We start from the raw sequence: 25179 nt of genomic DNA, 5'->3' as shown, positions 1-25179 counted from the left end.
AAGAGTGGCAAACTACTCATGGAGCTCCCATTAACACAAATGTTGAAATCAGTGTCGGAAGTCCTCCCTGGTAGCAATTCATAGAACCATAGAATTGTGGAATTGGAAGGGACCATGAGGGACACCTAGTCCAATCCCCTGCAGGGCAGGAATCTTTTGCCCAGCTATTGAACTCATGACCCTGAGATTGAAAGCCTCACGCTCTACCAACTGAATTATTCCTCCTCATTACCTCTGGTTGCGGACACGATCCATTCCGGGGTGCCGTTTGCACCCCGAAAAGTCCGCAACCAGAGCGGCACTTCTGCACACTCGCGAAGAACGATAGAGCGCTTCTGCGCATGCATGAACCACACAGAACGCTTCTGCACATGCACACATGCCGAAACCCGGATGTGAACACTTCCGGGTTTGCCACGTTCGCAAGATGAAAAGACACAACCTGAAGTGGACACAACATGAGGTATGACTGTATTGTTATTCAGATAATTTGTACCCCGCTCTTCAGCCAGAAATGTTCTCTTACATGCAATTAAATTAAAACAAGACACTCCCAACCTGTGGGCGTACGATCTGAAAAACCACAACACACAAGAGAAAAGGGATAGGGAGGGGTAAATAAAATAAAATAAAACTCAGTCACCGATTCTTAAACAGTTGAACAAGCTGGCCTTTCAACAGAGCTGATGGAGTGAGCTCTGCTTTCCATCTCTCCCAATGCCGGAACGGGTTTTGGTCATCTTAGATATTTTACGTACTTTTTTTTTAAAAAAAAAAATAAGTTTTTTATTAGTTTTCCAATATACCCCCAATAATAGCCACATTATATCAATAACAATTATTTCATGTACATTTTACATATTTCATGTTCCGTTTCCTCTTAGAGCGTTGCCACACAAACTATGTAAAATGTATGTAAATATGTACAATTCCCTCTGAGAGCAGTTCCACCTCATCAAGACCCATCGCTCCGAGCAGGGACTTGCTATATTGATTTCAGCACTCATGGTCCTCTGTGCTAGCTAGCTGCTCTTAGAATGCTGAAACTGCTCTCCTCTTTTTTGGGGTTATCTATAGTCTACCACTGTTTTTACAGTATTGCAATAAAACAGTGCTGTTCCTTCATCCCGCCTAACTCTCTTGTCTCCATCTGCTTTCATACCCTCTTTAGTTACAGCACCTTCATTTTATTTATTTAATAATCGCCTACCACACAAATCCCAATGTGATGTGTGCAAAATGCAATAAAAGACAGCTAAAAAGAAAAGAAGAATTTTAAAACAATACAGAAAATAGCAGCAGATAATTAAAAAACAAAACAAAACCAGAGTGCCAAGCAGACACCCACAATAGAGACCTAGTCATCCAGAGAAGAAGGCTCGTTGGAACAAAAAAAAAAAATTCTTCAACTGTTCCCAGGAAGTGGGCGCATGTAATATCTCGAATGCTGTTCCACAGAACAGGGCAGCCAGACTAAAAGTCCTTCTCCATGTTGCTGTATAAAGGACTTCGAAGATCTTTGCAACTTGTAGGAGAAGCTGACCCATAGATTGAGGTGATGTACTGAGTATATAAGGAATAAGGTGGTCTCTCGAGTACATTTCTGATGTTCAGTTGTTTGTTGTGTTATGCAGAGCTTAGGTTCACATGTTCAGATAAGGATTAGGGGAAATGCTGTGTTGGGGTCCCATTTTAACAGCTGTTAAGTTAGAGAGGTTTCCATTTCTGCATTGTGCCACCCGCTTCTTCTAGTTGTGGGCACGACTTGGTTCCAGAGTTCTGGAAACGTGCTCCAAAATCCCTTGGAAGCTTGACTATTCGTGTAGTTTGTGGAGCAGAATTCTGGAGCAGGAGGTCTTGTATCCAATCTCCCATGCTTGGTGTGACCGAGGCTTTCCAGTACTAGAGAATTACTCATTTTGGAATTAGACCGGTAGCTTGCAGACCACCTTGTATGAAAATCTGTAAGAGACAGGGGATCTGGCAATGCACAGAACCTGGGGTGAGCCTATACCTTGATTCCCATATTGGAGTGGGCAGGTTGAATCAGGTGTGTGTGTTTCAGAATCATGGCATGCTGGATTCATCCTCCAACCCTAATCCTATGTAAGGTGGTTGGATCTGTATTTGGTAAAGGTCGCCATCATGGAGCAGAGATCTGAGTCCTGTTTTCCCTAGTACAGCCAACACTCTGCTAGCCACCTCCCATTGGTTTAACAGTACTTGAAAGACTATGTTGGAAATTTGTTTGGCATTCCCAACAACAACAGCAACAACATTACCTTGGTAGTTGTAATGATGTCAAGTATATCCATTATACTGGACCAATGTGGGGATTTGTTTATTTCTTGGAGAAGTTGTATGATTGCTATGAAAGCCCTTGTTGCTCCAGTTTATTTAACACATTGTAAGATCAGCACAGTAATAAATAGCTTTTAGCGTAATTTGCACAATGTTATTTATTACAAACGAACTGTCATTTTGAGTTGGAGCTTGGATTCTTGTTATTATTATTTTTATATAAAAATAGAATGCTAGGTCAGTAGAAGTGTGGATAATATTCAGAACAGGCCCTGAAAAAGCTCAATATTTTGTTTTAAAATTACATTATTCAGAAAAAGGACAGTGCAATTGTTGTAGATACCACTGTGCAAAACCCTCTAGCAGAATCCAAGGATTTTCCAGATTCAGAATATTTGGCACCCACAGAAACTCTGCAGCAGCCTTTGCTAACCTGGTACCCTCCAGGTTTCTTGGGCTACAACTCAAATCACTCCCAATCCTAGCACTTGATTGGCAAAGGCTGCTCTACAGAATGTCTCGGATAATTTCCTGCCCAAAATTGGATGGACACCCAGATGCAAGGCACCATCCTTGTCTTTCATTGAGACACAAATCAGTGAGATAGACATTTCCATTCTTCACCCCTTGACTGGCTAGCACAACAGTTTCCAGATCTAGCTCCTGATGGAAACTAAATCAAATAGGATGTGGGTTTTGGATAACCACAGACAACAGAACTACAATGGTGACTTCAAAAACCTAACCTCCCAGAGTCTCTAAATATTACTGCAACCCTGCATTCATTTTCTAAGTGCAGTTGTGCTGAAAAAGCACAATCCCAAGGGGACATCTCCAAGGTTTACTGCCAGTGTCTTCAGCTGATATTTCATCTACCATCAAAACTATCTTCTTCTTCTGTATTGTCGCTGCCGTCTTCATGAGTCAAAGTTTACAATTTGTTATTGTCAGAGGTTCTTGTGGCTACTCTTGTCTTTAAGTTGTTTTTCTTGTGCATTCTATTTACAGTGCAAAGAGTCTGGAAAACACGTCTGCTTAGTCTGAGTCAGAACCTCGCAATAGCTTCTTTCTGTTTCGCGCCCAACATAACAGCTTGGGAACCCCAAAGTGACTCCCTCTCATCCTATGGGATGCCGTGCGCCTCAATTCAGGCTTTGGGGGAAGGGCCATCCTTCTGACTGCTCTCCCGCCATTTCCTCCCCAGCTGCCTCCTTCTCTACTCAGTGTTGAGGCTCTTTCATACTGTCAGAGCCTCTTGCCTCCCTCACTGCTTCCTGACTCCTGTAATCTGCTCCGCTACTGGACTTACTGCTCTAAGAGGAACTTGACCTGATGGGGGGGGGCTGTTCCCTATAAGCCCTCCCCCTGACATTCATGAAGCATGGGAAACAGATGAAAGGTGTGTAGTGATTGCAATAGATCACCTGGCTGGTGATTCAAGCTGGCCAAAGAAGCACTCCAGAAAGGAAGAGGGTGGGAATCATGTATTTGTCCTGTTCCCACTTATCATGATGGGTGAGCTTACGGCCTCCAGATGTTGTTGGACTACATCTCCCATCATCCCTGGCCATTATTATTATTATTATTATTATTATTATTATTAATTTATTATTACGGTCGAGGGCCAGCTCTTAGAAGTAAAATAAAATAAAATAAATAAAAATAAAACGGATCCCTTTGAAAAAACAGCTTCCGGAAGCATAACGTATAAAAGTCGCTTTGAACAAGATTTAAAAGAAAATTATTAATTATATAAGAATGCTAAAAGTTTAACGCTTAAAATAGTGGCTGCAGAAAGCTGAGCCTAGCTTGCTCGGGGTGCCATTGAGGGAAAAAATCAGACAGGCTGGGAAGAAAGTCTGTGTCTGCATATTTGGGCACAGAATCTGGCGACCGCCCTGGTTATTTTCAGGTCTTTGCCTAGCAAGATCAGGTTGTATAATTGCTTTTCCGGGAGGCTTGCTAAGCTCACCAGTATGGGATCCAGGATCTCCCTTCGAGCTTCTTCATATAGGGGGCATCTGAAGAACAAATGCTCAGGGCTTCCTATTTCCCCTAATGGGCATATGCAGAGTCTTTGGGCGTATGGGATTTTTTTGTAAAGCCCCTCCAGCACAGGCGTGGGCAATGCCACGCTTCTGGCAAGTGTAAAAGCCCTTCCTGTGTTTTTTGACAGGAGAAAGGAGAGGTAAGGTGCCGGGGCGGCTATGTATCTCTCGATTTCTCCAGTTCTGTATTCAGGGCATCTTGAACAGTCCTGTTGTCTTTCGATATCAATGAGTCGTTGTCTGACCGTTGCTTTAGCTTGCCTTAGATCCATCCTTAGGAGGGCTTGGGGGGCCCATATTCTGGAGAGAGTTCAGAACTGTTAGCTGCCAACCGGACTGGAACTGGTCACATAGGATCAGTGGTGCAATCCCTTGGGGTTTCAGATTTAGAGCCAGCCATTTATAGATTGATGATAGGCAGATTAAAGCCTCCACTCTTGTCGTTCCTGTTTCGAGTCTGACCCATGCGTTGGATACGCATTTGGGGACGTGTAGGAGGGCTCTGAGGAATTTGTATTGTACACGCTCCAAGGGAGAGAAGGAGGAGGAGGACGGGCGTAGAAAGGCTCCATAGAGGAGCTGAGCCAACATTTTGGCCTTAAATAGCTTAAGGGCCGCCGGAACAAAGAAGCCCCCTTGAGTTCTGTAAATTTGAGAATACACTTTGCGTTTTTTTCCGCTGAGCTTCCAATAGAATTTATGTGCAGTTTATTGGATCCTGTGGCCTGTACTACCATTCCCAGATATTTGTAGTCGGAAACTTGATCCCTGGCCATTGGTCATGCTGGTTGGGGTTGATGGGAGTTGGAGCCCAAGAGCAATCTAGGCTCCCCACTCTTTGTGTAAGTAGTTAGGTTTTTAAGGTCATTCTTAGACATTTCTTGGGGAAAGAGTCGGGCTGCCTCTGAGCTTATCCTCATGAGAGATGGAAGGGAAGAGGCCTGAAAGGATTGGGTGAAATGCCCTCTCCAGGAGAGGAGACATCCTGGATTACTTCAGAGCATTCTCACAACTGTCCATTGCTGCTAGAGAGACTGGAAAATGTATTGTTAAATCTACTTAACAGATTGAGCTGGGGGAGATTGGGAATGCCATTTCCTAGGCTCTGCAGCAGTAATAGATACTTCTAGCATTAGTGTCTGTCTGCATTTTAATGAGAAACTACCTAATTGGCCCCACACCTGATGTCATACGGTGCGATTACACCTTATGTGCATTCAGCTGGTGCAGTTACAACCTTGCAAGGTTGAAGGCTGGCTGGCTGAAGCCACACAAATTAAATGCACACAGAGTTTTCCCGGTGTGAAAAGAGCTTTCAAGATCTCTGCCTACCTTACTAGGCATAGCCCATCTCTGGGATGGTAGGGAAGCTCATGCCATGATAAATTTGTTAGGCTTTTCAGTGCCGCAAACAATGAAAAGGTTGCTGGTTGGGATCTTTTTTGCCAAGTTGTTGAGCTTTATTTATTTATTTTGGGGGGCAAATTCATAATTCACAAAAAATGGAAGTTTGGGAGCTATTTTCAAGGGAAATCGCCAAAAATGACACTGCAGACTTGGATTGCCATACACCCAACTATCCCATACAGTTTTGCAATTTCTACCCAGACACTGTTTCCGACTGCACTATTCTGGATATGTCCAGAATCTTTGACTACTTTTGCTGCAGCACAGTGATCCCTCTGGAAAACAGGAAGTTGTCTTATACCAGTTCAGGTCTTTGGTCGGCCGATTGGTCAATCTGGAGTAGAGGCATTGGAGAGAAGCTTCTGAAATGGTTCTCTGCAGGGCCGGCCCTACAGCTGCGCCCACCCGCCGGCTGCTCTTCCACGCAGCAGCGTCCTCAGCAGTAGCGCTGCAATCTGAGCCCGCCCGCCCGCCACGCTGGGAAATGGGGCGGGGGGCGCGCCGGAGGGATCTGTCGCACCACGGTGCCAGGGCGCCAGAGGTGCTTAAGACGGCCCTGGTTCTCTGGCTATCGTTGAACCCTGGCCTTTAAGATACCTGTCCTCAGCCTCTCTACACAGATCCTAGAACACCTGGCAACAGATAAATGTCAGCTTGCAATAGTGGTGACAGCTAAGGGGTACAAAATCAGGATGCTTCTCAACTGCATGCATCTGTGCCTACCTTGCAATTCCTGAGTTTCACCTGGAATTTTTTTTTTTTTGCTAGGTCAGTGCATTCAAAGCTGTAGCCATAGGGACCTATTTGTCAATTTCAGTTTCTGCAATTGTTTTCATTCCTCCAGTCCTAAATTTAGTTCTTCACATTTCCGCAACGATTTGTGACTTGTTTATTTTTAAATCCTCAGGGAAATTTGTAAGCTTTCTAGTGCAAATTTCTCCTAATAAACACGTTCACACACATTTTTTTTGCAAATATATACATTTCCCTTAAAATAATGCATTTTTGTGTGTGTGTGTGTGTGTGTGTGTGTGTGTGTGTGTCTGTTTTGGCATCGTCATACATTTTTAATACACACTTTCCCCTAGCATACACATTTTTGGATGACACTGTTTAGCTGAAGAACTGCATTGCAAAATCTGGAAAAGTGCCGATTTTAAAGGATAGTTGCATTTTGTGTTGGCCCAGTAACTGCAGGTTAGGTAGCTTTCCATTAAAATGCCTAGTAATAATAATAATAGCTGCACAATTAGGACTGGTCTGCATCATACACTTAAAGCACACTCAACACACATACAAAGCACAGGACCACCCGAAGAATCCTGGAAACTGTAGTTTGTTAAGGGTCCTAGGAAATTGTAGTTCTGTCTGGGGAAACGACAGTTCTCAAGATTCTTTGTGTAAGTCAAATGCTTTAAATGTGCACTGAATGTGCTTTGCACATGAAGCCCAGATCTGCCCTCAGTGCTCTTAAATTGCCAGCTCCCTTGTCCCCTTTCTCCCAGGCCCGATCAGGTGACCACACATGCTGTCTTTTCCACCTTTTTTTTTGCAGAGAGCTCCTGTTTTTGGTTTACTCTATGCTTCCCTCTGCATTGATTAATGCAACCCAGTAGTAATTAGCTGACTAGGCTGTCAGCTTGTCAGACCACATTGATTTCATTCAGGCCTTGTTAACTTTTCCTCCCTCTGGCAATTTCACCCCAGCAGCCACCTTTGCTCGTGACAATTTGGCAGCAAGTCTGCAATCCGAAAGAGGTGGGAAGCGGAGCTTGGTTCCCTCTGAAAGTGGCTTCTGGGTGGAAGGATGGGAAGAGGAGCAGTAGGAAGCCTTAGTAGGATGTGGGACCCTAGCAGAAGGACAGGTGGGGCGATGGACCACTCATCCCGGGTGCATCCTTGGCATGGGCACTGTGGGAATGTTCAGGAGGGCAAGAGAGGATATATTGTTTATTAATATCCTTCCTAACTTGCGCTAGCAACTTCCTTTACTTAGCAGAGTTTTACATTCCCCTTTTTAAATGCACAGCAGATAGCTGGTTGCAGGTTTGTGTAAGCCTTTCCTATGCCCCACAAATAACCCAGAGATGCATTTTAATTAAAAGGACACATTCTACTCATGTAAAAACATGTGGATTTAGAAGGTGATTGGGCCAGATCTGGCACCCGGGCCTTAGTTTGCCTACTCATGCCTTTCATTATTAAATTCTTGGTAAGTTCCCTTATATCCCTCTAAAAAGAATAAACATGCCACAATCTTGTTTAAAGTATATAAAAGAAGTTTACTTACATCAGGCAGAGCACAGTGTGGATGCCTTAAGGGAGACTTAGTTACAAAGTATATACGTCGATCTATATTCCATAAAGGGATAATCCCAGTGTCCTCTGTTGGCTGAAACAGAGCATTTCTAGCTAAAAAACTGCTCCAACGACAGAGGAAGTCAGAGAGTATGTGTGTGCAGCATGCCTTGTCCTTTTGTTACCTGGACAGGTAAGGTCACAGCCACCTCTAGTCACATGCAAAGGAAGGATGTTCCAGCCAGGAGGAAACAGGAAGTTTTCGACTGGCTGGACCAAACATTCCCCCGCATGTCTTCTCTAGAAAAACAAGGAATGTTGTGCTTGACTGCTCTCAGAGGATTACATCCCAGAGACACAGGCATGGATGAAAGGATGTGGGAGTAGCAATTGCAAACATTAGCGAACAGCCGTGGAGGTGGTAGGATTAAAGGATGCTTTGGGTTCATCCCAAAGGGATTTTAGGAGGGGCTCAGTATTCGTGGCAAGATTTAATTTTACATTTCCCCACATCATCCTTCAATTCAGAATTCCCAAACTGCTCTTCTCCAAACCCCATCCCACCCCCACCCACCCATTTGGCCACCGAGAACACAGAATTTTGCCGCTTGTGGAAGATGTCAGTGGGAAATGTAGCCACTTCTAACTTCCCGATTTCAGAGTCCAGCCCCTGATCTATTCTTTTCTTTTGCAGTTCAAACCTCCTTTCAGGGATGCTCCTCTTCCTGAAGCGGCCCGCTCCGCTTGGCATTTTCCAACCTGGCTTGGTTGTGGCAAAAAAATCATGATCATAAAGGGCAAGCGTACGGTCTGTTGTTTGAATAACATTCCATACTTTATTGACAGCTGGCACCCAACGAGGATGACATTTCTCTCAGGATCAACACAAGCTGGGATCTCTATCTCTTCCTGGCATGATCTTTCTCCCTCACTCTCCCCCCCTCCCCCCCCCACACCAGATGATGCCTGGACTCAGCCAACACTCAGTCAGTCCTATTTGGTTAGGTTCTCCAGGGATGTTCATGTAGTGCCCTGGAAAAATTATCAGGCCAAGCAAAACAAAAACAAAAACAGAGCTACCATGAATGGGGATGGGTGAATTGATCTATTTCCAGTTTATCACCTGTGCGTTCTTCCATAAATCCATTCTCGTTTGTTTCTGCATTAATCTGAGATTGAAAATAAATCACGCATCTCAGTGTGTAATTTTAAATGTATTTTTTCTCAAAATTCACATTTGTTTGTTTGTTGCATTTATATCCCACCAATTCTTCCAAGGATCTTGAGGAAGTGCCCGCCCTCATTTAATTTCACAACAACCCTGTGAGGTAGGTTAGGTTGAGAGGGAGTGTCTGGCCCACGGCCACCCAGGGAGCTTCATAGCCAAGTGGGGATTTGAACCTTGGTCTTCCAACCCTATAGTCACTACACCACCCTGGCTATTTAGAAATAAATATTTTGAAATATTTCAAAATACTTTCCTATTCTCCAAATATGGTTTTATGTGCAGTTGTTGTTGTTTAGTCGTTTAGTCGTGTCTGACTCTTCGTGACCCCATGGACGATAGCACGCCAGGCACTCCTGTCTTCCACTGCCTCCCACAGTTTGGTCAGACTGATGTTCGTAGCTTCGAGAACACTGTCCAACCATCTCATCCTCTGTCGTCCCCTTCGCCTAGTGCCCTCAATCTTTCCCAATATCAGGGTCTTTTCCAAGGATTCTTCTCTTCTCATGAGGTGGCCAAAGTATTGGAGCCTCAGCTTCACGATCTGTCCTTCCAGGGAGCACTCAGGGCTGATTTCCTTAAGAATGGATAGGTTTGATCTTCTAGCAGTCCATGGGACTCTCAAGAGTCTCCTCCAGCACCATAATTCAAAAGCATGAATTCTTCGACAATCAGCCTTCTTTATGGTCCAGCTCTCACTTCCATACATCACTACTTGGAAAACCACAGCTTTAACTATACGGACCTTTGTCAGCAAGGTGATGTCTCTGCTTTTTAAGATGCTGTCTAGGTTTGTCATTGCTTTTCTCCCAAGAAGCAGGCGTCTTTTAATTTCGTGACTGCTGTCACCATCTGCAGTGATCAAGGAGCCCAAAAAAGTAAAATCTCTCACTGCCTCCATTTCTTCCCCTTCTATTTGCCAGGAGGTGATGGGACCAGTGGCCATGATCTTGGTTTTTTTGATGTTGAGCTTCAGACCATATTTTGCGCTCTCCTCTTTCACCCTTATTAAAAGGTTCTTTAATTCCTCCTCGCTTTCTGCCATCAAGGTTGTGTCATCTGCATATCTGAGGTTGTTGATATTTCTTCCGGCAATCTTAATTCCGGCTTGGGATTCATCTAGTCCAGCCCTTCACATGATGAATTCTGCATCTAAGTTAAATAAGCAGGGAGACAATATACAACCTTGTCGTACTCCTTTCCCAATTTTGAACCAATCAGTTGTTCCATATCCAGTTTTAACTGTAGCTTCTTGTCCCACATAGAGATTTCTCAGGAGACAGATGAGGTGATCAGGCACTCCCATTTCTTTAAGAACTTGCCATAGTTTGCTGTAGTCGACACAGTCAAAGGCTTTTGCATAGTCAATGAAGCAGAAGTAGACGTTTTTCTGGAACTCTCTAGCTTTCTCCATAATCCAGCGCATGTTTGCAATTTGGTCTCTGGTTCCTCTGCCCCTTCGAAATCCAGCTTGCACTTCTGGGAGTTCTCGGTCCACATACTGCCTAAGCCTGCCTTGTAGAAATTTAAGCATAACCTTGCTAGCGCGTGAAATGAGCGCAATTGTGCGGTAGTTGGAACATTCTTTGGCACTGCCCTTCTTTGGGATTGGGATGTAGACTGATCTTCTCCAATCCTCTGGCCATTGCTGAGTTTTCCAAACTTGCTGGCATATTGGGTGTAGCACCTTAACAGGTGTGCAGTTATTTTCCTGCAATATATCATGTTTAGGTTTTCTGAGAACTCTGTTGACAAATTTGGGAAGTGTGGAAGGTGGTAGAGAGCTCAATCCCAGTCTGCACATCAGCCCAATAAAGTGCCAGGAACAGATCCCTCAGTTTTGGCAAGAGCAAGGAGAGTCAGGAAATGATATAAAAAGGCAGGGGAGCATTCCACACGGTCCATTATTATCAAATCAATTTATAGGCAGCCTAACAGAAAGATAGCTCTAATCAGCTTACAAAATAAATAAGAAACCTTAAAAACACAAAGCTGAAGAACAAATAAAATTAAACGAATACTTTCTACACAGTGCATGGTTACACTGTGGAATTCTCTTCCGCTGGAGGCAAAAATGGCTCCCAACCTAGATGTTTTTAGAAGAGGGTTAGGCAAATTCATGGAGAATAAGTAAAAAAGTGTTTTTTGTTTGTTTGTTTTTAAATGGAGGATAAAGCATTCATGAGCTGCTAGCGATGATGGCTATGCTCTGCCATCCCAAATACACACTATTGCTGATGCCTGCACTTGAGGGCTTATTCTTAACATGGTTTCTTCACATCCCTGCAAAAGATTGGAAAATTCTTTGGTGTGTGTTTGGGGGGGGGGGTGTATTCTAGTTACAGCCCTTTGAATCTCCCTACTTATTAGCGATGTGTGGCATTATGTCTGAGAGCACAACGCCCGAGCCGTTTACAAAGCACAAATTGCTTTGCTATCCCCACGGAGTTTGCTTCGTGGAGAGTAAGGACATAGTAATTGTTAATGAATAGCACAGCATTAAGATAGCTCTCTGGGTCCGTTTTATTTACTATAATTATGCGGAATGGCCTGTTAAGACCGACAAAAATGTGCAGGAAAGGGACTTTTAAACTTCTCCAAGCAGGCTTCCAATGAGCGGGTGCTTTTACGTGCTCCGCAATCTGGAGTTATCAGATTGAGCACAGGATAGGGGGGAAAAGGATGAAACAAGATGTTGGTTAGAGCAAAAGGCTGTAAGAGCTTTCCAAGTCTATTTTTAAAAGAAAAGAAAAGAAAAAGAAAACCAGCTTATTATTGCTTTATTGATATTTATAGATCTAGTGGTATCAGTGTACAGAGGAACTTACAATCAAAATTTCAGCATGGGAGGGGAGTGGCAAAGGGTTGTTCTTCACACAGAATGGTAGCATTGGAAGGTACCCCAAGGGTCATCTAGTCCAACCCCCTGCAGTGCAGGAATCTCAGCTAAACACAGGAATGGTGTGTCTCTCCACAAGCGCAAGGGATATTCACATGTTGCATTAAACAAGTGAATTTTCAGGAGGACGTCTAAGGAACATCAGAAGATGTGGGATTGTGGAGGATGGAATGGGAAGATCAGAGATTTGGGGGGGGGGGACCAAAACTGTCATGATTCAGCTGTCCTAACTCAGAAGTGGTGCCAGCCTTTTGCTGAAAGACAGAGAGCACCTCTGAAAATCTACCACAGCCTCCGTCCAAACCAGTGGGCCTTGAAGTGGGCAAAGTTTGTTGTTACAGCAGCATGGAGCCTGCAGGCTTCTCCCTTCTCCCATTATAGCCCAGCACGTGTCCTAAGGGCCAGCCCTTGAGGTTTCGCTCATGTCCCCAAAACAAGAGCCTCGCCAACTTCTGCTCGCTCAGGAGAGGAGAGCAAGCTGAGCCCTTTTGCAGCAGAAAGTGCCATCTGCATCCAGGTCCCGGTATGCCGTTGGCTCGGGTGCCTGGCTCAGAGAAACAGGACAGGGAGAGCCAAGTGTCAGTTCTCGTTACATTAAACACTGAGTGATGATAGGGGAATCGTTGAGCAAAGAATGACACCTGTCTGGTGTTTCTTTTCCCAGAGATGCTCCCCTGTTGGAGCCAGAATCACAGATGCTTCCCCTCGACTCTGCTGCCAAAGAACCCCCAAACCATTTAGGATTCCCAGCGATGATGCAGGAGACCCAGCTGATGATATAGAAATCATGTTTAGGTGGGGATCTTAGCAGTGTGGGTCCTTCCAACAGAAGGGCAGGGATTGATGAGCTAAAGCTTCCAAAAATATTGCCCCCCGCAAATAGAGACAGTTTATGCTGTTTATGCTGTTGTTTCGATATGGTGCATTATAGAGTACGCTGAATCTCTTCTTCTTTGGCGATCACTTGTAGCCGAGTAAGATTGTCTTCCATACACACGGTCTTAACAGTGAGTCTATAAGTGACTGTGGAGGCCAATTCTGGATCCACACGTCCTTCCACAGTGGGGACATGGGTTTCCGGGCAGGAGTTGATCATGGTGTGGATTTGCCAAGCGTGCCTTTCTCTTAGCATGTTTCTCTGTTGCATCCTGAGTTCGAGTGTCTTCAAAGCCCATGGCACATTTGGTAAAGGCTGTTCTCCAATTGGAGCACTCACAGCCTAGTATTTCCCAATTGTTGGTGTTTGAGTATATATATATATATATATATATATATATATATATATGCCTTGAGACGGTCTCTAAACCTCTTTTGTTGACCACCAGCATTACGATTTCCATTTTTAGGTTCAGAATAGAGTAGTTGCATTGATTGGAAGACAAAAATCAGGGATCTGCACAACATATCCAGTCAGCGACGTAGCTAGCCGCCTGGCCGCCCGGGGCAGCAAACTCGAAGGCACCCCGCTGGAGGTGGGGTGTCCGTTCCGCGCATGCGCCGCGCGTCACAATGCATGCGTGCACAGGAGGGATACGCGGCGACACAGCAGGCAGTGGCGGGCGGCATCCGGCAGGCCTACCCCTCTCCCTCTGGCCCTCTCCCCGCCCGTCCTTACCACGCTCATCGCGGTTCTCCTCACAGCCAGTTTGCGCTGGCTCCACAGGGGCTGGTCCTGCTCGCCCGCCGCCTGGCTTTCTTCAGGGCCATCGTGGAGGCAGACAGCGGCTCCTCCGGCAGGGAGGAGACACCATGGAGGAGCCGGGCTCGGAAGCCGCCGGAGCTCTTTCCGCAGCGCACCCCGGCCTCACCTCCATGTGGGCAGCGAGGGGAGCTCGCAGCGGTGGCGGCTGTCGGAGGTAGTCACCCCCATCCAGCCTGCTGCCCCACCGCCCAGCCTGCTGCCCGGGGCGGCATCCCCCTGCCCCCCCGTCCCCCTGCCACTGTATCCAGTCCAACGAAGTTGATGTTGAAGAATCATTGCTTCAACACTGATGATCTTTGGTTCTTCCAGTACCCTGGTATTAGTTCGCCTGTCTTTCCAAGTGATGTGTAAAAATTTCCGGAGATGCCGTTGATGGAATCTTTCAAGGAGTTGGAGATGGCGTTTATAAGTGGTCCATGTTTCACAAGCATACAGGAAGGCTGGGATCTAACTTAACAAACAATAGGAGAGCTCCCTTCATTGAGGGAGCTTTCAATCAAAGGCTTAATAGGGATGTGGGTAGCCCAAAGCCCTATCTGCACAATACATTTAAAGCAGTATCATACCACTTTAAACAGTCCCAGCATCCTGCAAATAATCATGGGAAGTGTAGATTGTTAAGGATGCTGGGAGTTGGCATGAGTGTTTCCCAGGAAAAGGCATTGGTTGTTAAACCGCTCCAGGAATTGTAGCTCTGTGATGGAGGAGACTCTTGAGAGTCACATGGACTGCAAGAAGATCAAACCTCTCCATTCTGAAGGAAATCAGCCCTGAGTGCTCACTGGAAGGACAGATTGTGAAGCTGAGGCTCCAATACTCCAATACTATGGCCACCTCATGAGAAGAGAAGACTCCCTGGAAAAGACCCTGGTGTTGGGAAAGATGGAGGGCACAAGGAGAAGGGGACGACAGAGGACGACATGGTTGGACAGTGTTCTCGAAGTTACCAACATGAGTCTGACCAAACTGCGGGAGGCAGTGGACGACAGGAGTGACTGGCGTGCTCTGGTCCATGGGGTCACGAAGAGTCGGACACGACTAAACAACTAAACAACAACAAAATGACTCTCAGCATCCTTAACAAACAGCACTTCCCAAGATCCTTTGGGGGAAGCCTAAAGTTTCCAAGTAAAACAGCCTGGGTAACAGCATACCCTCCAACATTTCTCTGATGAAAATCAGGATGTCCTGTTCCATTATTGAAACAAATAAAAAAAATCCTTCCAGCAGCACCTTAGAGACCAGCTAAGTTTGTCATTGGTATAACTGTTCCATTATTATTATTATTATTATTATTATTATTATTATTATTATTATGCCCTATCCATCTGACTGGGTTGCCCCTGCCACTCTAGGTGGCTTCCAACATATATAAAAACATAATGAAACATTAAAGGTTTACAAAACCTCCCTATACAGGGCTGCCTTTACATGTCTTCTAAAGGTTATATAGATACTTTTCTCCTTGGCTCAAGAGTCACATAACTTCATGGCCTCCAATATTTCTCCAGTGAAAATAGGGGTGTCCTGAGGAAAAGCGGGACATTCTGGGATCAAATCAGAAACTGCAAATTTGGGACTTTCCCTGGAAAATAAGGACACCTGGAGGAGCTGTAACAGCTCTGAGACCTTTGCCAGCTACTTTTGCTCTTGTGGATGCAGTTTGCATCTTTAAAAAGTCACAGCTTCCCCCAAAGAAACATGGGAACTGCTGTTCATTAAAGGTGTTGAGTATTTTTAGGAGACCCTTAGCAATCTACAGCTCCCATGATATTTCTTGAGGGGAGATGCAACTTGTAAAATTATACAAATGTGTTTCAAATGTAGGGCATAGATGCAGCCTATATTAAGTTGTAACTTTTCCCGTCACCAGTAAGGAAACATGAATCTTTTCCTTTATCGCGGCCAAGAGAAAGAAGGAGTAAGATTAAAACTTAGACCTATATTTCAGTACCCCACTTTCACTTGTTTACCATCTCCAGATGGAGTCACTAATTGGGACAGGCAAATTAGTCTATTTCTGGTCTGTGCCTCTTTCACTTGTTTTCACCCATAAGTCAGTTCTGTCTCTTCACTGGATTAATTAAATCTGTGATTTATTTATTTTCATGCAGAGCAAACATTTGCATTGTAATGTGAATTTAAACATCTATTTTTTTCTATTAAAAAAGCATTTCCTCTCAACGCACATTTCTAATTAGAGGAATGGACTAATCGGTTCATTAGTCCCTCTCTCCCTCTTCCCTAATTTTAAACACTAAATTTATCTCACTATATTTCTGCATATGCTTGCTTGGGGTGGGAAAGACAGCACTGTAGTGTGAATTTCTCCTTATACACTTTCATATGCAATTTTTCCCAACACACCCATTTTAAAAAGCATTTTCCCCTAAAAGGATGCACTTTTTTTGTAATGTAATGTTCACTAATAATAATACAGCTAGTGTAACATAGTGATTAGAGTGTTGGATTAAGACCTGTGAGGCCAGAGTTTTCATTCATTCATTCAATTTCATCTGAAGAACATAGGGCGGTTTACAACATAAAAACACAAAAGTACATACCGTAGCATAATAACAAACAAAAACAACCCCACTCAGCCTTGAAGCGGTATATGAAAGTTTTTATTATTTGATGTTTTATTGGTTTCTTTTTATATTTTGCTGCCCAGAGTGGCTGGGGCAACCCTGTCAAATGGGTGGCATATAAATAAGAAAACCATTCCCTGCCTGCCAGCCTAGCCTACCTTGCAGGGGTGTTGTGGGAAATAAATGGGGAGGGGGGTTTGAACCGTGAAGCTCTGGAGAAAAAGGTGGGAGATAAATGCAAATAAATAAAAACATACATCTTTATGCAACTCCCCTCCTTTTTTTTTGCAAGATATATTACAACATTTGGAGAGCGAGAACTTTGAAGGGTAGCCATGATTCAGTTCACATTTTGTTTCAGGAAGTGCCAATTAATTCCGAAAGGGTAGCAGTGGCATGGCTGGCAAACATGGCTGGAGTCACTAAATGCCTTGAGGTACTTCAGATAAGCCCCTCTTCTTGCAGCAAAAGGGAAGAGACTTTTGCTTATCATTCTAGTGGAGCAAACTAAGAGCTTTGCTTAATGAGATGGGCTCTGAAATACGTCGCCTGGGGAGCCCAGGAGGATTTTTATCTTTCTGCGTGTTGTCAAGGACGATGGTGACTATTTTAATTAATCAGTACAATCCCATTAATGTACCGAAAGCTTTACAGGGAACAAAGGAAGGTCTGGTTGGTTTTAAAGGTATTTCCCGATGAGTATTTAAGTTTCTGTTTATTGCTGTTTTTGTATCTGATTTTGACGACTTCCTTATTTCTGCGTTCGTTGCAGCAAAGCGGTTTGAGACGCCTTAGTTGTGACTAATCATTTTTATGCTTATTTAATCAGTGTCATTTTAAGACAAGGGTTGCCACCTTTCCCTAGAAAAACAGGATAGCCCTGTTTTTGGACAAATGTTTCCCCTGTCCCATTTGTATTTCAAACAGGATGTATTTTCCCCATAATTCAAGCTTGGTCATCCCCAAATGGTGGTTGAGTTGCTGTTGGTGCACCTAATGAGGAGCCCAGCCCAGTGTGAACAGCAACAGAGAGAAAGCGGAGGGGAGCAGCAATCTCCTCTCCCTCCCTTGCCTGCTCCTTCCTTCCCACTCGCTCGCTCGCTGCTGCTGGTCTAGTATGGTGTAGATCCACCATCGCATGGCCCCCTCCACCCCCAACCTGAACTCTCATCCTCCATGCTCAAGTCTCTTCCAACACTAGATGGGGGTGAGGGTGGAGCTATGACTCAAGTCGACCGTGGGAACCAGCCATTTACCCCCTGGTTCCTGCCCATCTATGTGAGTCAAGGGGAAGAGTATGCCTGAAGGAGCGTCTCCACCCCCATCGTCCAGCCCGGACACTGAGGTCCAGCTCCAAGGGCCTTCTGGAAGTTCCCTGCCTGTGAGGTTACAGAGGGCCTTCTCAGTAGTGGTGCCTGCCCTGTGGAACGCCCTCCCATCAGATGTCAAGGTAACAAACAACTACCTGACTTTTAGAAGACATCGGAAGGCAGCCCTGTTTAGGGAAGTTTTTAATGTTTGATGTTTTATCGTGTTTTTAATATTCTGTTGGGAGCTGCCCAGAATGGCTGGGAAAGCCCAGCAAGATGGTCAGGGTATATATATATATAATATGATTATTATAAGAGTGGGGTCAGGATGGTGAGAAAGGCAGGAGGCCAAATGTGGGGAAAGCCCTTCCACAAAGTGGGGGATGCTTTGGTGTCACGAGAGAGTGTGTGCCCCCCAATCCCTACCCCCCCCCAGCCCATCCTTGATTTTGCCTGACCTGTCCCATATTTTGCCCGATCAAAGGCGGCCACCCTAATTTCAGTAGCAGATGGAAACTTCAGAGTTGTACGAAACCCAACATTGGATGGGTCTGCAGTTCCCTGGAGGCTTCAGTGTCTTCAATTGCCAGGAGGATAATCCAATCCACGAGCAAGATCCACCAGGTTATGAAAGTCGGATCCAGCAGATCCTTGGCTCTGCTGGGAGATTCTCAGTGCAAATGGGTGACACCAGCTCAACTCCTTGAGTTTGGTTAGTGTACCTCCCTCAGCCTGGCTCAGGTGGGACCCAACTGGTTGGACTGAGCTTGGTGAATCTTAAACCAGTGCAAACCCTGGAAAGGGGACATTCTGGGGACAGGGTAGAGATGGAGAAAAGGGTGGTGTAATTCCAATGCCCCTTTAAAGGCTTGTTTATCCTCTGCCGGGCTTAGACCTGCTCAGCTTCCAGTAGCCCCACGGCTGATTGAAGTTTGGATCTGGTATTAGCTTTACGCTGACTTAAGTTACACTGGCTTGCTTTACTCCAGCTGCCTATGTGTAGGATTTCTCCCTAGTAGTGGCTTTTATGAGCACTGGCTGATAAGGCCATACAAAGAATAATAGAATCATGGGGTTGTAGAGTTGGAAGGGACCCCTGGGGTCATGTAGTCCAGCCCTCTCTGATTCAGGAATCACAGCTGGACAGGAAGTTCTTGACCACAGGGTCACTGTTATGATGCTACTGTCCACTGATGACCACAAGATTACATTACTGCAACATGGTGCTATGGATCAGGGCACTTTCAAGCAAGTACCGATTCTCTAGAATTTTTTTGCATCTGTCTTCACTCATAGAGCCGCTCAGGAAAGTGACAAGACCTGACACTTAGGCTAAAGCTGTGCACAAATGATCTCTCAAAATCTTCCGCTCTACTTGTAGACCAAGAAAAACCACAAATGTTTTTTTCCAATTTCTCTGTCAAGGGTAGGCATGTTCCAAGGGTTTTTGGGGGAATGGGATTCATCGTCATCAAAACCGGCAGTAGCCTGAGCTATTCTCTTTCTTTCCCCCTCCCTTTTCTTGTTTTATTTTATTTGCAAATTTAACACAAAAAATGGAGAAAATAATGTATAAATAATAGTAACAAAGGGGGAGAAACCAGCATCTCACTATCTAAATACAGTAGATTCATTCATGGAGCAGGAGGATATCATAGAATCACAGAACTGTTGAGCTGGAAGGGACCCTAATGATGATGATGATGATAATAATAATAATGATAATAATAATTTATTTATTTATACCCTGCCCATCTGGCTGGGTTCCCCCAGCCACTCTGGGCGGCTTCCAACAAAATATTAAAATACAGAAATCCACCAAACATTAAAAGCTTCCCTAAACAGGGCTGCCTTGAGATGCCTTCTAAGAGGCATCTCCAAGAGTCGTCTGGTCCAACCACCTGCAATGCAGGAATCTCAGCTAAAGCATCCCTGACAGATGGCCATCTAACCTCTGCTTTAACAAGGAAGGACAGCCGACCACCTCCCGCGGGAGACCATTACACTGTGAAGCAGCTCTTACTATCAGAAAGTTCTTCCTGATGTTTAGTCGGAACCTCCTTTCTTGTAACTTGAAATCATGGGTTCGGGTCTTACCCTCCAGAGCAGGAGAAAGCAAGCTTGCTCCATCTTCCATGTGAGTTCCCATCTTCCATGCACTGGTGGAGGGGGGCGGGGAGCGGGTTGTGAAGGAAGAAAAGAATTCAGATCCAGGAGGAAATAAATAAAAAATGGCTTAGAATAGAGGATGAGGAAAGTAAGCAGGGCAATGCAGAAGAAAAGGAAGGCGAGAGAAAAGATGGGGAAGGGAAAGCCGAACATCTTTCTCTGCTCCCAGGCAGGTTATTTAAGAGCAGAGACAGCTCTCAGCCCCCAGGCAGGAGCAGCAGCAGCAGCAGCCATTACTTCCACCCTAGTTGGAAGCATTGATTGAAAGCCCCCACCCCCTCTCCCCATTCTTACAGCATCGTATAAACGGGGGGAGGGAGACACAAAGAGGTGCCCCCCGCTCGCTTCCTACCCTCCCTGCTAGTGCATTTTGAAGTAACCTGGAAGCAGCAATGCACTGGTAAAGGAATGGGGTGGCGCATGAGCCCAGGATCTCATGTGCCAAGGAAGGTGAGCTACTCTGTTGTAAACAGAGGTCACGTTTTGTTGCTGCTGCTCCTCCTGGGCTTTGGAGGGGTCAAACAGTAGAATCTCTGAACCTATGTGTTTATTGATTTTAAGTAGAAAGTGTATGAACCGCTTGATCTATTGGTTGTTGCTAGCTAAAAGCCATGGTGGCAATGCTCTGCTCCGTGCTCGGAGGCAGTAATGTTTTGGAAAACCAGTTGCTGCAAAGTGGGGAGAATGGTGTCGTGCTCAGAACCTGCTTTGGGGGCATCCGGGTGGCTACTGCGAGAACAGGATGCTGAACTGGATGGGTTATTGGCCTGATCCAGGGGGCTCTTCTTAAGTTCTTGATCAAAACAACTGAGTCTGAGGTGAGGGGGAAGAAGTAGTCTGTATGCATAGACCTTTTGAAGCCTTGGATCCAGCGAGTGTTAAGATACAGGCCAGCTTTCTGCACCAATCTGCACCTAAACAGTGGCAAGACAAAGGAGATGGTGGTGGACTTTTGGAGGAAGAGAGGGGAGCTAGCCCCGTTGTATATCAGGGGGGGGGCTGTGTGGAGAGAGTCTCTTCCTTTTTTAAAATTTTAAAAATACTTTATTATCTTTAAAAATGAGTACAAGTCATTAAATCATATAAATCATATATATCAAATCCATTCATTCAACAAAAGAATAAATAAATCATATAAATCATATAAATCATAAATGTTTCAAATCCAATCGTTCAACATAATATAACTAATAAGTACAAAATCATATAGTTAGCTTATGTAAAGAAAAAATCAAAGCAAGAAAAAGATAAGAACAAAAAGAAAAAAAACAGAAAAATCAAGTATGAAAAGCAAAAACGTATATAAGAGAAAAAAGAAAAAAAACGAAGCCAAAAAATAATAAGATTCCTTCCTACTATTTACAACACGCTTCCCTTCTCCTAGTCACTTTTCCTGCTATATCACTCTGTTCCTAGAGTCTCTTCCTTTAAATACCTGGGAGTCCATCTTAGCGAAGACTTAACTTGGAAGGTCAATACAACCCAGGTGGTTAGGAAGGCCCAACAGAGATTTCATTTCCTTACAGTCTTGCGAAAGAACAAGGTTGGACAGAAACGGATGATTTCCTTCTATTGGTCCACGATAGAAAGTGTTCTCTCATACTGTATTACGGTGTGGTATGCTGGTTTGACAGCCATGGACAGAGAGTCCCTACGGAGGGTGGTGAAGACAGCACACGATATCGTGGGCTGTCTCCTGAGTCCGCTAGATGTTATTGCGGGAGACCATTGCCTCAGAAGAGCAGGGAACATTCTCAGGGATGATTCACACCCTGGCCAGCACCTTTTTAATCTCCTGCCCTCGGACAAGATAAGCCGCACCAACAAGTTAAAGAACAGTTTCTACCCATGGGCCGTGAGGCTGCTGAATGGAAGACAGCAACATTGCAGCTGACGTTTGGGGTTGGTGGTTGTACGACAGCACACAGAGTGTAACAAGGACTGAGATATGGGGGGGGGGGGCTCATTTAATCTCACTGTAAACAAGTGGTACAGTGACAATAAAGTATTTCTACAGTATTCTTTCCCTGTTGAGGCGATAGGCTGGGTGATGAGCCATTAACGGAAACAAAGGAAAGTGGCTCTGTGTGAGTTAACTAGCTGGAACTTAGACAAAGATGAAGTGTTGTAAGTTGGCAGTAATGGGGCCAAGAAGTAAAGCAGGAAAGTGGAGAGCAGGTGCGGCAACTCCTAGGGGTGGAGGTGTATTTGGCCCACTCAATATCAGCTGCTAGGGGCCCAGGCCCCCTCAGTGTTGAGGGGGTGAGGGATGCCAAGCACAGAGCTGACCAGGGTGAGAGAGGAAGCCACACCACACTGGGATCCATTCTCTGTCAATTTCATTTCATCCCCCCTCCCCCCCCCAAAAAAGCATACCCGTACACTCTTATCAGCCACAACCAGCATGACCAATAGTTGGTTTTGATGAGCTGGAGGGTCACAGGTTAGTTAACCCAGATTGTTCCAGCCCCCCTCTGATATGGTTGGAACGTTTCCCCCTTTCCAATTCCATATCAGAGTGGCAGTGCACATTACTGGAATATGGAGAAATGGCACAATTGACTCACAGACTAAGAGGTAGTACAAGACAATCCTTTATTCAAAAATGGGATGTGTACAAAAATGGGATGTGTACAAGAGATATCTACAGTGGTGTACAATATCTATGGCAGCGTTTGAATGACCCTTGTCTAAATGAACTGTTAAGAAACAAGTAAAAAGGTACCTGTTAGAAAGTATTAGAAAACACAAAATAAAAAAATATCCTTCCAGCAGCACCTTAGAAACAATCTAAGTTTGTTATTGGTATGAGCTTTCGTGTGCATGCACACTTCTTCAGATACCAATTACCTACGTGTAATTGGAAAATACAGAAAGAGTAAGGTATTAATGAGAAGTACATTCATCACCAAAAATGTTATATGCATCAGGAAAATATAGGAAGTGTATTCTATGTTAGCAAAAAGATAGGGGAAAAGAGATTGTATAAATTTAATTTAAATCTAATTTTTGTAAACATATAAGATTATCAGTACATGATTGTTTTCATCTTGGTATATTGTGTATGTTATCTATGTATTTCAATAAAGCATTTAAATTGGGGGGAGGAGGACAAAAAAAACAACAACCCACAGATTGTTCCAGCCCCCTTTGAGTTTCGTGAAGGCCAGAGCATTCCCTCCGTCTCACAGCTTTTCCACATGCCATGAATCTGTGCACCACAATCACGTCACCCCTCAGCCTCCTAAGCTTAAGTCTTAAGAGTTTAGCTCCTTAAGTCTCATATCATAAGCCTTGTTTAAGCTGGTTGTTTAAGCTGGTCAGGGAGGCGCAGCTGTGAGCGAGTTTGCTTTGTTATACCCACGGAATGAATTTTTCTCCTCTCCTCTTTTCTTTTTTTCTGGCCGTGAGAAGAGCGAAAGGTTGCACTGCTCAGTTTTCACATTGCCGGGTTGGAAATCTTCCGGGAAACCCCGTACACGGTTTTTTTTGAAGTGCATCTTCAATTTGAGGTTCTGATAAAAAGTTTGAAAAAGACTTGGAAATGCCAGTCGCTTCCCTTCTTCCTCTGGGCCCAATCCAACCTCTGATGGAGAGCTTGAGGCAGATGCTGCTGCCTTTCCTCACTCTAGCCATGGCTTGGGTCAGGCACCCCCAAACTTCAGCCCTCCAGATGTTTTGGACTACAATTCCCATCTTCCCTGACCACTGGTCCTGTTAGCTAGGGATCATGGGAGTTGTAGGCCAAAACATCTGGAGGGCCGCTGTTTGGGGAGGCCTGGCTTGGGTGCTTGGAGGCAGCAGGCAGATGCAGCCAAGAGGACGAGAAGCGCCGCCCCTGCAGGGAAGCCAGAGTGTGGTCTACTGGTTAATGTTGGACTAGGACCTGAGAGACCAGGGTTCAAACCCCCATGTGGCCATGAAGCTCACTGGGTGACCATGGCCGAGTCCCTGCCTTTCTGCCTAACCTCTCTCACAGGGTTATTGTTGTGGGGATTAAATGAGGAGGACCTCACCTTGAGCTCCTTGTAGAAGAAGGTGGGGTCTAAATGCAACAGAATAAATAAATGGGCCTTGGCAGGTGCTCAGTAATGCCTAGCTTTGCTTCAGCTCCCTGTTTGATGTTTTTATGCAAGGCTGGTTGTCCAACTTTCAGTTGACTTCCTGCATTGGCAGGTGAATTTGACTCATAGACTTTTGAGGTCCTTCCACCTCTATGATTCCATGATTTCCACACGCATCGTTTACGCAGTTATTGCTTGGTGACTTGCAGCTGAATAGGTGAACAAACTCCACCAACGGAGTCACATCGAATGTTAAAGCTCTGTCACATCCATGATGGCTATTGCATGCATAGAAATCATCCTGACATTGTGTAGCCCATTACAAACGTGTTGATTTTTCCCCTTGGTTGAGTTGGAGTTCTTCTGTGAACTAGAATGATGCAGTTATCTAAAGGTCTCTCTCTGGCCACTTCAACTCCTCTCAAATGAATGATCAGTGAATTTCTGAATAAAGAATTTTATGCCTACGGGATTTCCAGCTTTTCTATTCACCCATATGTTTGTAGAATCTCCATGGAGTATCTAGAATATCCTTTCTTCCAGAAACCCTCGGTAGGCAATGAACTCCCCAAAGCAGACCTACCGTTGATTTCATTTGGATGTGTGATTGTTTTTCAACCTGCTCACAACTAGGTTTGCCTGTGAGTTTCTGCATCCAGCTACTACCCCTTCTGACCAACTTTGTGCATGTTGACCACAAAATAGCTTCTCCCCTCCCCCACACCCCGGATAAAAGGTAAATCAGACAGAATCAAACAGAAGGAGAGTTTGGGATTAATGTCTGCAGAATCAGAATTACAATATCCAGGTCAGAAATCACGCGTGTTGAATTATTATTACCACATCATCACCAGGAAATATCTTGCAGAATGTAGGTCACCTGCTCTTTCAAGTATACTCATGTTTTTTATTTCCTCTCTTTCAGAACACAGAAAAAGTGCTCGTCCCTTCGGTCACGTTAATCGTAGGCTGTGGAGTGTCTTCCTTGACTCTCTTGCTTTTGATAATCATATACATCTCAGTCTGGAGGTAAAGGTTCTACTCTCCTCCATTCATAAATACATATTCTCATTTGCATATTTGTATCTCTGTCTGAAACCATGAATCTATAGTTACTTTTCATCATTCCTAGTGATGTCTACAGCACACTCTAATGCTCTGTGGTAAT

The 25179-nt window shown here is 44.7% G+C and overlaps 1 protein-coding gene across 1 annotated transcript in view; it reads left to right on the top strand.

Moving 5' to 3' along the window:
• ADGRB1 (adhesion G protein-coupled receptor B1) overlaps positions 1–25179 on the top strand; it is a 340537-nt gene that overhangs the window by 247839 nt on the left and 67519 nt on the right. The window contains exon 20 of the mRNA XM_060277561.1: positions 24937–25040. Within this exon, the coding sequence (XP_060133544.1) occupies positions 24937–25040 (104 nt within the window). The remainder of the gene's footprint in view (positions 1–24936; positions 25041–25179) is intronic.

Source organism: Zootoca vivipara, chromosome 8, assembly GCF_963506605.1.
Source record: "Zootoca vivipara chromosome 8, rZooViv1.1, whole genome shotgun sequence".
Taxonomy (NCBI): Eukaryota; Metazoa; Chordata; class Lepidosauria; order Squamata; family Lacertidae; genus Zootoca; species Zootoca vivipara.
The sequence above is the reverse complement of the archived record's forward strand: the minus strand, read 5'-3'. Positions and strand labels throughout refer to the sequence as shown.